This window comes from Aythya fuligula, chromosome 2 (genome assembly GCF_009819795.1).
Source record: "Aythya fuligula isolate bAytFul2 chromosome 2, bAytFul2.pri, whole genome shotgun sequence".
Lineage (NCBI taxonomy): Eukaryota > Metazoa > Chordata > Aves > Anseriformes > Anatidae > Aythya > Aythya fuligula.
In genome coordinates, this window is record NC_045560.1 from 6,860,644 (window position 1) to 6,873,662 (window position 13,019).

Consider the following 13,019-nt stretch of genomic DNA (forward strand, 5'->3'; position numbering starts at 1 on the left):
TCTTTGTGTTTGAACTCTAGTGCCATTAGTTCTGCAGCTTTTTCATCATACTTACTGACTTTATATCCCAGCTTTTCAGCGTGAATCCTCTTGGCCATGAACTGCCCTTCAATCAAGGCTCGTATTTCCACCTCCTTTGGAAAGTCTGAAACCTGTATCAAAGAACGAATACATTAAGTTAACCAGCACCTTGCAGAGTATACAATGCCAAGCTGGAGACAGGTTAAAAGTACGAGGCAGATTTATAGTTCATTATCCTTGTCTTCACCCTGAAGTCAGCTTTCAACTAGGCCCAGCTCTGCAGTCACATACAAAAGGCACACCTGAAGACTCAAACGCAACCCATAACTGCAGAGCTGTTGGCAAATCCATCAGTCTTGAAATCAATGCCGGATGGATGGGAAGAGGTGCCTGGGTGAGTTGTAAACTCTTGGCATTTCTCGGCACAAAAAGCTGCTCAAAGATCAGTATCTCAAAAACATTAAATTAAACAAGTAGATAAAATTCAAATGCATTAAGCAATGTCACAAAAGTTTAAATCCATTTCTGTCTGCAGACAGAACAATCCTTTCATTAATTGCTATCTATAACATTTTTCTGTCCTTCTGTTAACTAGAAGAAAGGCAAAAGAGTTAGGAAAATGCTGAACTACAAACCACTACAAAAAACATTTCACAAAAAGTTCAGTTTTTCCATGCACTACAAATACAGCAAGAAGTGACTAAGCATTCATTTAAGCAGTAAGTGTTTAAAAGACCAGTGCTACACTGCAAACACAAGATAGTATCAATCTCTGTTCACCTAAGTGAGGTCTAATCAACGGGGAGTCGTGATTGATTAAAAACATCTGTTGAGTTCCAATGCCACCCAGAAAGCCAGGCATTTAAACAACACCCATTTCTCAAAAGAAAAATACAAACATAAAAAGAACTTTTCTTTTCATAACATAATTTTTATTTTAATTCCTGTTGTACTTGAGCTTGTGTTTACTTACTTACCACCATGTGGCCTGTAGGTTAACCAAAGACATGCAGGACAGCCAAATGAGGTCTTTGCACTCACATTTAGAGCAAGATAAAAGACGAAATCCTATAGCCCAATGTTTCAACACATTCTCATCTGTGTCCAAAATTTAGAAGGCAAGGACTAAGTGATGCAAGTTTAGCTTTAAGATTATTGAGAGCTTGGTAATCTTTTTTCAAAAATAGCTTTAGCTTTACTAAATCCACATTTTCTAGTAAAAAAAAAAAAAATATATATATATATATATTTCCTTCAACAAAACACCAACAACATTTAAGTTCTAGTTCAGACTTTGTGTTATGGATGTTCTCTAGCTACAAACCAAACCTTATGTAACTCATCCCTTGGACTTGCATCAATCAATGAAATTCAAAAGCAAGCATCTCAAAGAAAAAAGATAATGGCAAAGATTTTGAGCTTTGAGAGTACTCCTTCAAGCTTTTGGACATTAACTAGATTATTACTACCTTTTGGTTGTCACTGTTGAATCTGTGAATCCCAACTGCTTCAGGAGTAATTTCCATCACATCAAAGTAGAAACCTGCATCAAGGAACATTAAAGAGTGTCATGTTTTCTCCTAGCCCAAAGTTGTAATCTTATTTCAGAACAGATGAAATGATAATAAATGTATGTCATATATTTGGAAAGACATTTGAGACACTGCACAGCTTGTTTCTTAATTCATTTCAGTCCAGATACTTACTAAATTTAATTACTTTCAGTTTACAAAAAAAAAAAAAGAGGATCTTAAACATATCTGGCTCAAAGCCTTTAATACTTCATTAGAAATCCAAATAATATAATAAAAGACAAGTCTACAAAAAACCACTTATCCACCAAAGCATGCACACATGCAAGTAATATAGTAATAAGATAATATGTAACACATCTCAGAAATAGTTCCAATAAATTATGTGCAAGGGTGAAAGAAAAAAAATGAAAAAAGTGAAAGTTAGTAAGAAGAGTACAGGAATAGTGGAACACTTCATGCACTGGATAAGATTTCATGAGTTTATTAGAGAGCATCAGATATTTTGAGTCATGAAGCAGAGCCGGTCTCTGAATAGTTTTGATGAGATCTAAAGAAATACAGTAACGCTTTGCAGGCAGCTAGACAAAAAGTGAGAAAAAGATTTCCTTTGTGTTGATGGCAAGTTGGTCAGAAAAGATATTCAAAAAAGGGGACCAAAAAAAAATAAAAAAGAAAATGAGAAAAGAAAAACTGAAAAGAATAGCTAAGAAACTAAGGGCAGTCAGCACAGCCTGTAAGACTCAGATCTTCGGAAGAAGACTATGCTGCCCTAGCAGCCCTATGAGTATTACCCCTCAAAAAAAAAAAACACAGAAATAGCACTGTGCTTTAGCACACACAACCTTTTTGATTAAACATTCTAAAAGCCTGCCAGCAAGGAACACTGTGGGTTACAGATCTGCAGGCCCTACCAGGGAATTTATATCCCAGAATTTCCTTCTTGAACCTGCTGCCACCTGGCATATGAGGTGCTCAGGTAAACTTGCTGTTTTAATAGCTTTCTCAGGGACCTCCCAGCTGTGACAGGACCTTCTCCTCTTCACCACTCTTCTTTCTCTGTTTGTTACCCCTGTTACTCTCGTTATCCCAGCCTCACCCTACCCGCTGCCTCTGCTCATCTCCAGCTCTCTAAAGCTTCCAGTGGCATCTTCTTGCACAATAATGGGTGTGGGGAACAAGTGTCAAAAGGGAGGATGTCTAACCAGGTCCTTCTTCACTCTGCTTCCCTCAGGAACTCGGAGATTCCTGTATTTTTACATGTATGCTGTATCTTCAAGTAACACAGAAGTTAACCAAGGATACCAGTTACTGAAGATGATTTTCAGGAAACACATTTTTACAGGGTACTGAGTTATCCGAGTGAATATACAATAACACAAATTTTAGGACGTAAAGCCCGTGTCCTGGTATCCCTGAAATCACTAACAAGATTTCCATCAACTTTTTGTGTGTGTTTTGTTGTTGTTTTTTTTTTTTTAAATATCGTCTAAAATGGCTGACTTCTGGGTTTTGGAATAGCATCTTCCCATTTTCTGAAACACCTGAATTGATTTGTCTTCTAGGGAAAAGAGATGCCTGGCCATTTCAATACCCCACAGAAATTGGATTTGACAGACAACGTAACAGAGCTTCTAAAAACAAAATCAGTGCTAACATCACTGTCAAGAAACTGTATCTTTAATTCACTTTCCTAAGGAGTGGATTCTTCTATAGCTTAATTATCCTACTTTTTTAAAATTAATTTTAACATACCGATTCAGATCTAATATGATTGCAGTGATTTCAAATCCAGCTCTGCAATGGTTAAATTTTAATCTTGATTATACTCACCTTTCAATAAGTTATTGCAAAGCTATTTAATATACCCATGAAATGTTAAGCTTTATGAAAAAAATGTAGAATTTCAAATACATGGATTTATTAATATTTTTTTAAATGTTTCCATCATTTTATTTAGTTCACTGAGCATAATGTGGGAGGAAACAGGGATGAAGTGACTCTGTGACATACACTGGGGAAAATGCAGGACATCTGGGTACGATTTGATATTACTGCTTTGTTCACATGCACAGAGCACGATTCTAGAGTAATGTGCAGAGAGCAAAACCATTGAAGACAGAGAGAAACAGCATGGAGCTACTTGAACCACTTGATTTGAGTTTCAGCAAAAAGCAGCATACTTTCATGAAAGCCTCCTTCAGAAATTAGTAGTTCTAAACATTCTGTAGATAAGATGCCATAAAATGCTAACACTTTTTCAATGATCAAAAGAGCTCCATAAATATAATTTTCTTATTCAGTGGACACTGAAGAAAAATACTCTTATGACACTTACCCACCAACAGAGTATTTCTGAGCATACATTAGAAATTTCCCTTGCTTGGCTTAATTCTTGGTCTTTATCACAACCCAAGTAAAAGTAGGTGCAACTCGCAGCAAATTATGTCTCCAAACAAACCCTGGAACTCCCAGCCCTGCTAAGGCTCATACCCAAGTTTCCATTGTTTCCAGCAACAGTTGACGATAAGGCTTTGGAGAATTCATCCCAGGAGCCTGAAGCGCAGTCATCTCTGATCCTCTCCCTCATCAGAGAGCCGTTCTTAAAACTAAAACACACAAACACACCACATGCATTTTTCAAATCATTTGACTGTTTTTTAAGCAATTTGTTGTTTTACTTAATACTGCTGTTCGTTGTATCAGCTGAATACAGCCAGGCAAGCAGATACAATCATCTCTTCATTATGGAAAGAAACGCAGAGGAAGGAAACTAAAAAAAACAACTACAACAAGACACGATGAGGAAAACAATGCAGAGATGCTCTTCTACATCTCTCCAACGAGTGAATGGTTCAGATCTATTCTGGCAGGCCATGCCAAACACAAGCTAGCTCTGAACAGCTAACACGTCTCCTCAGAGCTCCACGTGCAGGATTTGCAGCCCAGTGCCTGACTTACTGCAGTTTCCTGGAGCCCAAAGCCCTGAAGACACACCGGGCACTGTCGCATCATGCTGGCCATGAGGCAGGACCTGTGGAGCTGGGTTTCTGCACTGTGCCAACACTCATCAAGGGCTTCATTGAGTCTGGCTGCACCCAAGAGCAAAGACAAACACCTGCTTTTGGACATCCCCCAGCTGGACCTAGTGACTGCTTTCAAGAGAAACGGTTTGTGCTGCGGGTGCAGAGGTAGCACTCGTGTGCCCTGCCAGCAGTACTCTGACACAGCACTAAAAAAAACTCACTTTGATATGGCTGTAAGGAGGAGCAAGAGTGTCTCCACGCTGCATTACATCATTTATGATTTCAGGGTCCAATAAAACTTATGAGGTCTAGATCCATGCCAGTATCTGGCAAAGGGAAGCACCACAGCTGCAGCTACACGGTTCTGTTCCAGAGCCCGTAAGCCATGCTGTAAAAATGCATCTGTTGAGTGTGCACGATCTGTGCACCCTTTGTGCCATCTCCTCCTTTGTCTCCTCTGTGAATATAACGCTCCTGCAGCATACTGCAGCACTGGACTCAGACCCAAAGGAAAGCAGTCTGAATCCTCTCCAACAGGGAGTCATCACACCAACTCAGCAGGAGAGGCACAAAAACATCCAAAAAGAGGGCAAGGAAATTATTGAACATGCTCTGTAGCAGCAACTGAAAGCATTCAAGTTTTCTATACATATATTCTGCCTGGGAGTTCAGGCACTTTTCCTACTAAAGCAGGCGAGTTCCCTATTAATTACACTGCTCCATTAGTAAAGGGGCACTGGTGCCAAAGGAGCAGTGTTAGGGCAGGACCAGCCAGACTGGCAGAACAGAAATTCTTTACATCTGCATGGCTACAGAAGTAGCCTGTGTTCTGAAGGACAAAGATTTGGCCTTCTGCACGTGTTAAGCTGGAGCAGAAGAATGGCAGCAGAGTGGTTATTCAGAAAAATGTCTCAGCGTCTCCTCTTACAAACAGGTTGTTTATAGAGCTCTTCCACCCAGCAAGCAGTGAGAAATAGAGAAAAATTGGGAAAAAGGAAAACTTGAATGCAAAGCTTCAAAAATAACCAACTGCCGGGAAATCATATTATGAAACTCAGTAACTTGCAATTGACATCACCTTTTTAAGCTCCACTTCACAACACAGTTCCCACTGTCATCTACAGCATCCTTTCACTGTGCAGGTAAGGCTCAACATCACAGCTAAAAGGCAGATTTGAGCTCTGTTGAAGTTTTCAGTTACAAGCACCTACAGTTTGATTTTGTAGTGTTAGTGATACGAGGTAATCTCAGGATCCACAGGGAGCAGGCTGAGTTAATCACTAATGCCATCAAATCTCCGCTTCGGAAAATGCCTCTACCTTATAGATCTGATCATTTGTAATAATTGAAACAATATTACTACTGCGACTTATAAGAGACAGTCCAAGTAGGGGAAAAAATAATAATCCCTCTTAAGTCCTTAAGAGGGTTTTATGTGCACACTCGTAATTAACAGGCCTGTTACAGAAGTGCTGTCCACTTCCGAAGGCCTTCCCAAGGAACAGCTCTACCCATTCCTGCCAATAACTGCTGCGTTGTGCTCTGTGCAATCCCAAGTATTTAAACACTAAATGTACCTGTGTATTACTTGTAAATATTTGCCTAAATGCTCTGACTTTGGAAGTTTTTCAGTTGAAAATGTGGATTTGGTGAGGGACAACCCACAGCTTCAGGCCTTCCTTCCTCCTACTTGGCTGGCAAGAGGCCAAACCATCCCCACATCACAGCAGCCAAAAGCTACCAGGAGAATCATTCTGTCAGCTGGGCTTCCTGAGATCTCAGTATTTGCCACGTGCACAGTCTAATATGTCCCTGAACAGCACTGATTATACTCGTCTATGAAAAGGAAGCCTTCACCTGCCCCATTATGTCCCCTCTGGACCACTAGAAGTTGCACAGTCCGGTCAAGCTTCTGACATTTCAGATTATTACATTTCAGAAGACTGCTATTCCTGTACATTAAATATATTACCTTCGATTCACAGTGAACTGGCCTTATGTATACATAAAAATAATTTTGTCTTTTTATCGCCGTGAGAATTTATCCTTCACAACTCTGCAGTTACCCACATTGAACAATGGGCATGCCATAATCCTGATGCAAATGTTTCAGCAGTAGGTTGCCATATACCATACGGAGCGCTGAACATTCTTTCCATTATCATTTTGCAAAAGAAATAAACCACTAATACAAAATATATATATATATATTATTGATCCTAGATGTACAAAAAAAATGGTATTACCATAAAAGTGCCATAAATGTTTGCGAATCAACAGGATTGCAGAGGATATGACCTTCTAAGGCAGGAGTCGGTTCCTGGATCCACAGAAACAATGTGTCACTTGTGCCGAGGCTAATCTGGAAGGAGAAAAAAAAAAAAAAGTAATTGAAGCGTTATCACAACGTGCACGGAAAGCAATACAGAAATTAAATTAAAACCATTTGTTATTACCACTAATTGTTTTTAAATTACACATTAAGTCAATTGGATTCGTATTGAAGCTAGCGCTGACTTTTAGGTTGTCACATCAGTGAAATACATACCAGACAGAGACTTGAGCTTTAGGGTCTAAAGCATTAGTTAAAAATAGTTGCAGTTTACTTAAAATCTTTCAGGCAGCTTGCAGATTGATAGAAATAAAACAAGAATGAAGGCAATAAAAAGAAAATCAACACTAGCAGATTAATTTAACTGATAACCTACAGCTATCGTCCTTGTTACCGTTTCACATTTCATGTATTCCATTTATTCAGGGATACAGATAGTTTTCAGGAATGTTTTGACTTACTGCAATATCTCCTTCTTGAAGTCTCATCCCTGCCAATGATGCTGAAAGCAGAATAACAGAGAAAAAGTTACTCGTATGACTCAATTTTAGCATGCTACTTGGGACATCACGGCACACTGCACTCGCTGTCTCAAAGTAGAAAAAATGGGAATTATGTTCATGATAACCTTGGCCTATACATTGTAAAAAAGGGGCCAAGAGCTTGGGTGAGAGCTTTAACACTTAATCAAAACACTCAAACAACTGCAGAACTGCAGGATTCTCTGAAGGTTTGTATGTTCAAGTTTGAAATACTGTGGACCCTTACTTAACAACACTCTTTAAAGTACAACACCACTCACCTGCATCAGACTACTCATATATTTATTGGACTAAACTGGACTTGAATTTCTAAAAGAAAAATTTGCCTTTCAAGAAATTCAGAGCTTAATCATGTCCCATAATATACATGGGAAATATACCATGATGAAGCCTACATCTTTATTCAAACCTGGATATGCTACTTTTACATGGATAAGTATTTTATTTTCATAGTCTTGAGAAAGATGACTTTGCTCTGCCCTGAAACAGTCATGAGGATTCCAAAAACTGATCCTAAATTAACACTCTCCCTTACACTGGGATATATCAGTCTGACAAAAGGACAGCTCTCATTCTTACAGAAAGGCTCTTTGATTCAAAAGATACAACAGCAGGGTTTGAATTCACATTTCCTAAGTTAAAAATGGAAGTAATTCATATTACAAATAGTTTATTCTCTTAGACAAACCAAAACCTAGAGTCACCTCTAATTACTAGGCTAAAGGGAATTCATTTGCAGTACCCAGCTTATCCAAGATGTCTATACCTCAGAAGAGCCAGTGATGGATGGCTGTTGGAAAAAGCTATTAATGCTGATAAACATGATATTCTTTCGCTGTATAAGGGAGCATCTGAGAATTAATGAGATTGATCTAGAATTTCAGTACATGCATAATGATATTCACTGAATCTTACACATTTAATCATCTCACCTGGGTTGTCTCCTGTAAAGGCTACTACTTTGCAGTCTGGGCTAAACCCATAACGCTGAATATAATACGGAGAAATGGACCCCTAAGGAAAGAAATACGGAGTGAAAAAACAGCTTAAAAAATGGAAAATGATCTTGCAGTGTATGATACAATTGGTTGTAGCACAGAGCTGAAAAACCCTAGAGCAGCTACAATAACCATTTCTGTATATTTAAGGCAGGAATATTTCATAGATTTTGAACCTTTTTTTTTTTTTTTTTTTGTCGGAGAACCTCATAGAAATATCCTGAGATTAGATTTTGAAATACATGAAGTAAATAGCAGCATTTTAGCTCTGGGTCACTCTGGAATTCTTCACATCAAGTAATATAAACATACCCATCTATTTTGCACAGATGCATGAATATTAATACATAAAAATTAGAAATTCAATGCAAACAAAAGAGGAAACAACATTAATATACATCACAACATTAAAGGTTGAAATATGACACCTATTATTGTAGGGGTCAAGAACTGTATTCTTTTAAGCCACAGAGAAAACACAGGAGAAGAAAACCATCCTTAAAAAATACATGGACATTTATGCAGACTTTTGATTTGTTCCTCTCCATTATACATGATCAGCACAGGAATCACAAGTCAGCTACCTTACTAGCACTGAATTGAGAGGGATCAGGTGACAGATATCTACCCTGTTTTACATGTGTACCACCTAAAGCAATAGCTCTTTCTGTGCCGGACAGTAAGACTACATTTATTTACTCTAAGAGACATGGGTCTTGATTTCATCTTTAAGCTGCATAAACTGAGGAGCTCTAAACATCCCAAATGATTCGGGAAGATTAACTTATTAACTCTACAAACAGTATAAAACAAGGTCCTTGTTAAGCAACACAGATGTTGGGTTATGTTTCTGCAGTAATAAATACTGTGCATAGTTTTGCAGTCGTAGTTGTGGGCATATGGGAAGTCCAGAGAGAAGAACCCTAGTGATTCTTATCACTTCAGCATCTGCCAAAACCTTTATTTTCGGAGCCCAGGGCATGCAGGAATCCAAAGTGATCTGTGGCAAAAGCTATGACAGACACCAGCTACCAGTTTTCAAAACTATCTATTTCTGCTCTGGCACACATCTCTGAAGGTAATTGTGCATGCATGCACACACACACACACAAATATACTCCAAGAAAGTACCATCAGCAGAACTCTCAGCACAAAGCCTTAGTTCTTCCAATGATTTTTTTTTTAAACTCTTCAAGACTGGCACATACCAGGACTGAATGTGATGGCACGGGGCTTCCCAGTTTCTCTTCTAATCCTGGTGCACAAGCATCAAGGCAGGACGCTGACCACACCTTTTCCCAGATTTGCAGCAGATTCATACCAGAACCTACAAGACAGAGATCAAACCAAGAAGCACAGATCATTAAACATAACAGCAGTGTAAAGAAAGCAGATAATATTGCATCAGAAAATTCCACCTTGTTACAGGCAACAGAAAGTTATCCTGGAAAGTTGTCCTGGTTTATAAAGTTAACTGAGGTTGGTTAGTGGCCAAATCTATGTAACTTCCTGAGCACTCCACATCCCTTGTTTGTATTTCTAAGATGCATTTAATTGCACATTTCATTAGACTTGAAAAATCCGTACACGCTTCTGGTTAGTGCTGTTCAGGGACATATTAGTCTTACTCTGGATTAACAACATTTTCATTTCAAAGACTGTTTAGCCCGTGACTTATTTATCTCAGAAACACAGCCACATTCTCAGCCGAGCACAGTGGAAAACTTCAAATTCAATTCAAAACATCTTTAAACTCGGTATAGCACAAAGAAGGTGAAGCTGACCAACAGGCAGAGTCTGTGGAATGAGGCTACACTTGCAATGCTGGGACACAGAGGAAGAGAAGAGTCCTAACCACATCTCAGCCAGCACGTTACAAGGCTCTAGTAGGACTCTTATTCTCAACAAGACCATAAGCCTTCCATATTCCCTGCACATACCCTACTGTTGGTTACACACGCACAAATAAGCTTACACTATCAATTCCCAGCAGCCTTTTTCACTTAATAATGAGTTTAATAATGTTTATTAACAAAACACCTATCTGTACAGTTGAATCCTAAGCACCAACACCATGGTCTGGACCCAGTGCTTTGCACGGCGCTGTAAATAGAAAGTGTTGCACGCTCCAGCTGAGACACCAGAATAAACCAAGCCAAACAGCAGGAAATTTGGACTATACTTAGCAACGTAGAAAATAGAATTACATTTATTAAATTCAATCAATCCCATTTCATGCAAATTGAACGCACTTAAATTATGCGCTGGTAAATTTGGCCTGTGATGCGGCAGCAGGAATTTGACAGAGCACAAAGTGTGCTTGCTCCCACAGGCAAAGGGTGCATTTCCCTTTTCTGCTGTCAGAGTCACTACCAGCAACAGCAGAAGGAAGGTGGCAAGATTTAGTCCAGCTTCTCTCAATTCTCTCTTAAATCCAGCCATCCCCCCTGCCTTGGTAAATTGAATCCAGAATTGTTATCTGCACTTCCAAGACATGGAATGGAGCCTCTTCCCAAATCTCTCAGGCTTAATGAGGAAATATGCAAAGCTAGAAAGTTTCCTAGAAAAGACCCTAATGTAAAAGGACAAGAACACCTTAGCTAAATTAATCACTGAGCCAGAGAATCTTTAAATAAAGAGGAATTTCATTAGAAAAAAAAAAAAAAGTTAGCTGTTGTTTTTTTCATTTTTTTGTTTTGTTTTGTTTTTTATGGTTTTCCTTGTTTCTTTTGTTTTTTAAAATCCTTCACCTCAACATCCTGCAAGCCCGAAGAAATGTTTAGCCAGTATCCTCCAATGCAATTCTGGAAGAATAAGCACAGCCTCTCCAATCTTTTCTGCCTAAACCAGGCAAACCACTAACCTTTGTGACTGAAAAGGTCTAAGCTGATATAGAAACTGAAACCACACTTCAGTTTTATTGACTGGTAGATACAGCTGCAAAGAGACTTTAACATGCCCTGAGAAAAGAAAGATGAACTAATTTATCCCACCCTCAAAAACTCATTTAAAAGATGTGAAACAACTATTTTACAAGAGCTACCCGTCTGTTGGCCTGGATTCATCCTATCCAGCTGCAGGAGCTTGAATGAGAATCTCGAGGCAGCAGAAAACCAAGACCAGAGAGCTGAAAGCTCCCTGGAACTGCTTCTCCTTCTCCTTCACTCACACAGGGAGCAATGCACAGTGAGCTCCTAACTCAAACATGTCTGGTCATGCATGATCTATGCTGCTTCTAGAAATAAAAGTTAGTAAAAAATGGCTTAAGCACACCATTGTAAGTTTAACATTAAAATAAACAGTAACTCTAGAAATAAAATCATAGGAAAAAAACAAAGGCAGTCTTCAGACTTGTCACTCCGACTGGGTATCCCATCAGCAACGAAGGTCGATAGCCAAGCCCATGGTCTAGTAAGGACTGAGGAAAGGATTAACACGTGGAGGAGTAGGATTCAGTATTTCACTGCAAGCATCCCTGACTTAAAGTGACCAAGGAGCACAACTGGGACTTGCCAATATTTACTGCTTATACAAAAATATAATTATTTCAAGACTGGGGAAAAAAAAAAATCATTACAAAGACCAAAAGACACTGACTAACTGGCTTTATCAATCTGCAAGCTAAAGATCAATATTTGCATCCATTTAGAAACGGGTAAGTGCATCTATATTACAGCATTCTGGATTGCCTTTTCGGCGAGCAGTGCAGCTCTGCTGACACCAAACAAGCTACAGGAGGAGTAAATTCAGCCCAACAGGCTGCCTTCTGAAAAGGCTTCGGTTCAAAACAGCCTTAGTTGAGACAACAACAGAAACAAGTATGCTAAGCTACGATTTGCCTAAGGCTCTTGGAAAATCATTTCAAAAGATAAAGCTTCTCTAGGTCAAGAGCTGAATAGCTGTTCTTTAAGGTGTCTTCTGAAAGAAACAATGCCTCGAGTGTTTGAGTTATTTAGGTCCCAAATGTATCTTCCTTTTACCACCTGCACAATATAAATGAAAATCATTCTTCGTTCCACCAGAATGTAATTTAATTTTTTTGGAATCAATCACACAAGGTGCTCAGCCATTCATAAGCAGTGGTTTGAACCTTACAAGATTGGACCTTTAAGGAGAAAAATTCCTGAAACTGAGTAGCACATTTCCTACAATAACCCTCAAATTTAAAGAGAGAAGTTATTGTGCAGAGCTAAACAATTTGACAGGGTCTTTTAAAGACGATATGACCTGAAGTTAAACCTACAGAAATGAAGAATAGGTCTATTATCTGAGTATTATTTTGAGACGCATTTCAAACTACAATATACAGGTGCAATGTAAAAGATCAAGTGAATTGCAAGAAATCGTACATGACAAGAAAACAGGTTTTTAAGATGGATCCAAAAAACTATTGCATGCATTATAATTACATTTTATTACCAGAATTAGAATTCGCTCTCATTATGTTAACAGAAGAAAAGAACGTAGAAGACAAAATATAGCTTACAACACCGAAAACTCTTTTGTCTTGTAAAGAGAACTGTAACATCCTGCTTAGTCCCCTTATCTTTCTTCGCGCAAAAATTTAA

The 13,019-nt window shown here is 38.7% G+C and overlaps 1 protein-coding gene across 4 annotated transcripts in view; it reads right to left on the bottom strand.

Moving 5' to 3' along the window:
- XYLB (xylulokinase) overlaps nucleotides 1–13,019 on the bottom strand; it is an 82,228-nt gene that overhangs the window by 56,466 nt on the left and 12,743 nt on the right. For all 4 annotated transcript variants that reach the window (XM_032183379.1, XM_032183377.1, XM_032183380.1 and 1 more), the window contains 7 exons: nucleotides 9,660–9,778; nucleotides 8,386–8,467; nucleotides 7,373–7,413; nucleotides 6,826–6,941; nucleotides 4,047–4,162; nucleotides 1,491–1,564; nucleotides 56–152 (listed from right to left, as the gene is read on the bottom strand). In XM_032183379.1, coding sequence (XP_032039270.1) covers nucleotides 56–152; nucleotides 1,491–1,564; nucleotides 4,047–4,162; nucleotides 6,826–6,941; nucleotides 7,373–7,413; nucleotides 8,386–8,467; nucleotides 9,660–9,778 — 645 coding nt within the window. The remainder of the gene's footprint in view (nucleotides 1–55; nucleotides 153–1,490; nucleotides 1,565–4,046; nucleotides 4,163–6,825; nucleotides 6,942–7,372; nucleotides 7,414–8,385; nucleotides 8,468–9,659; nucleotides 9,779–13,019) is intronic.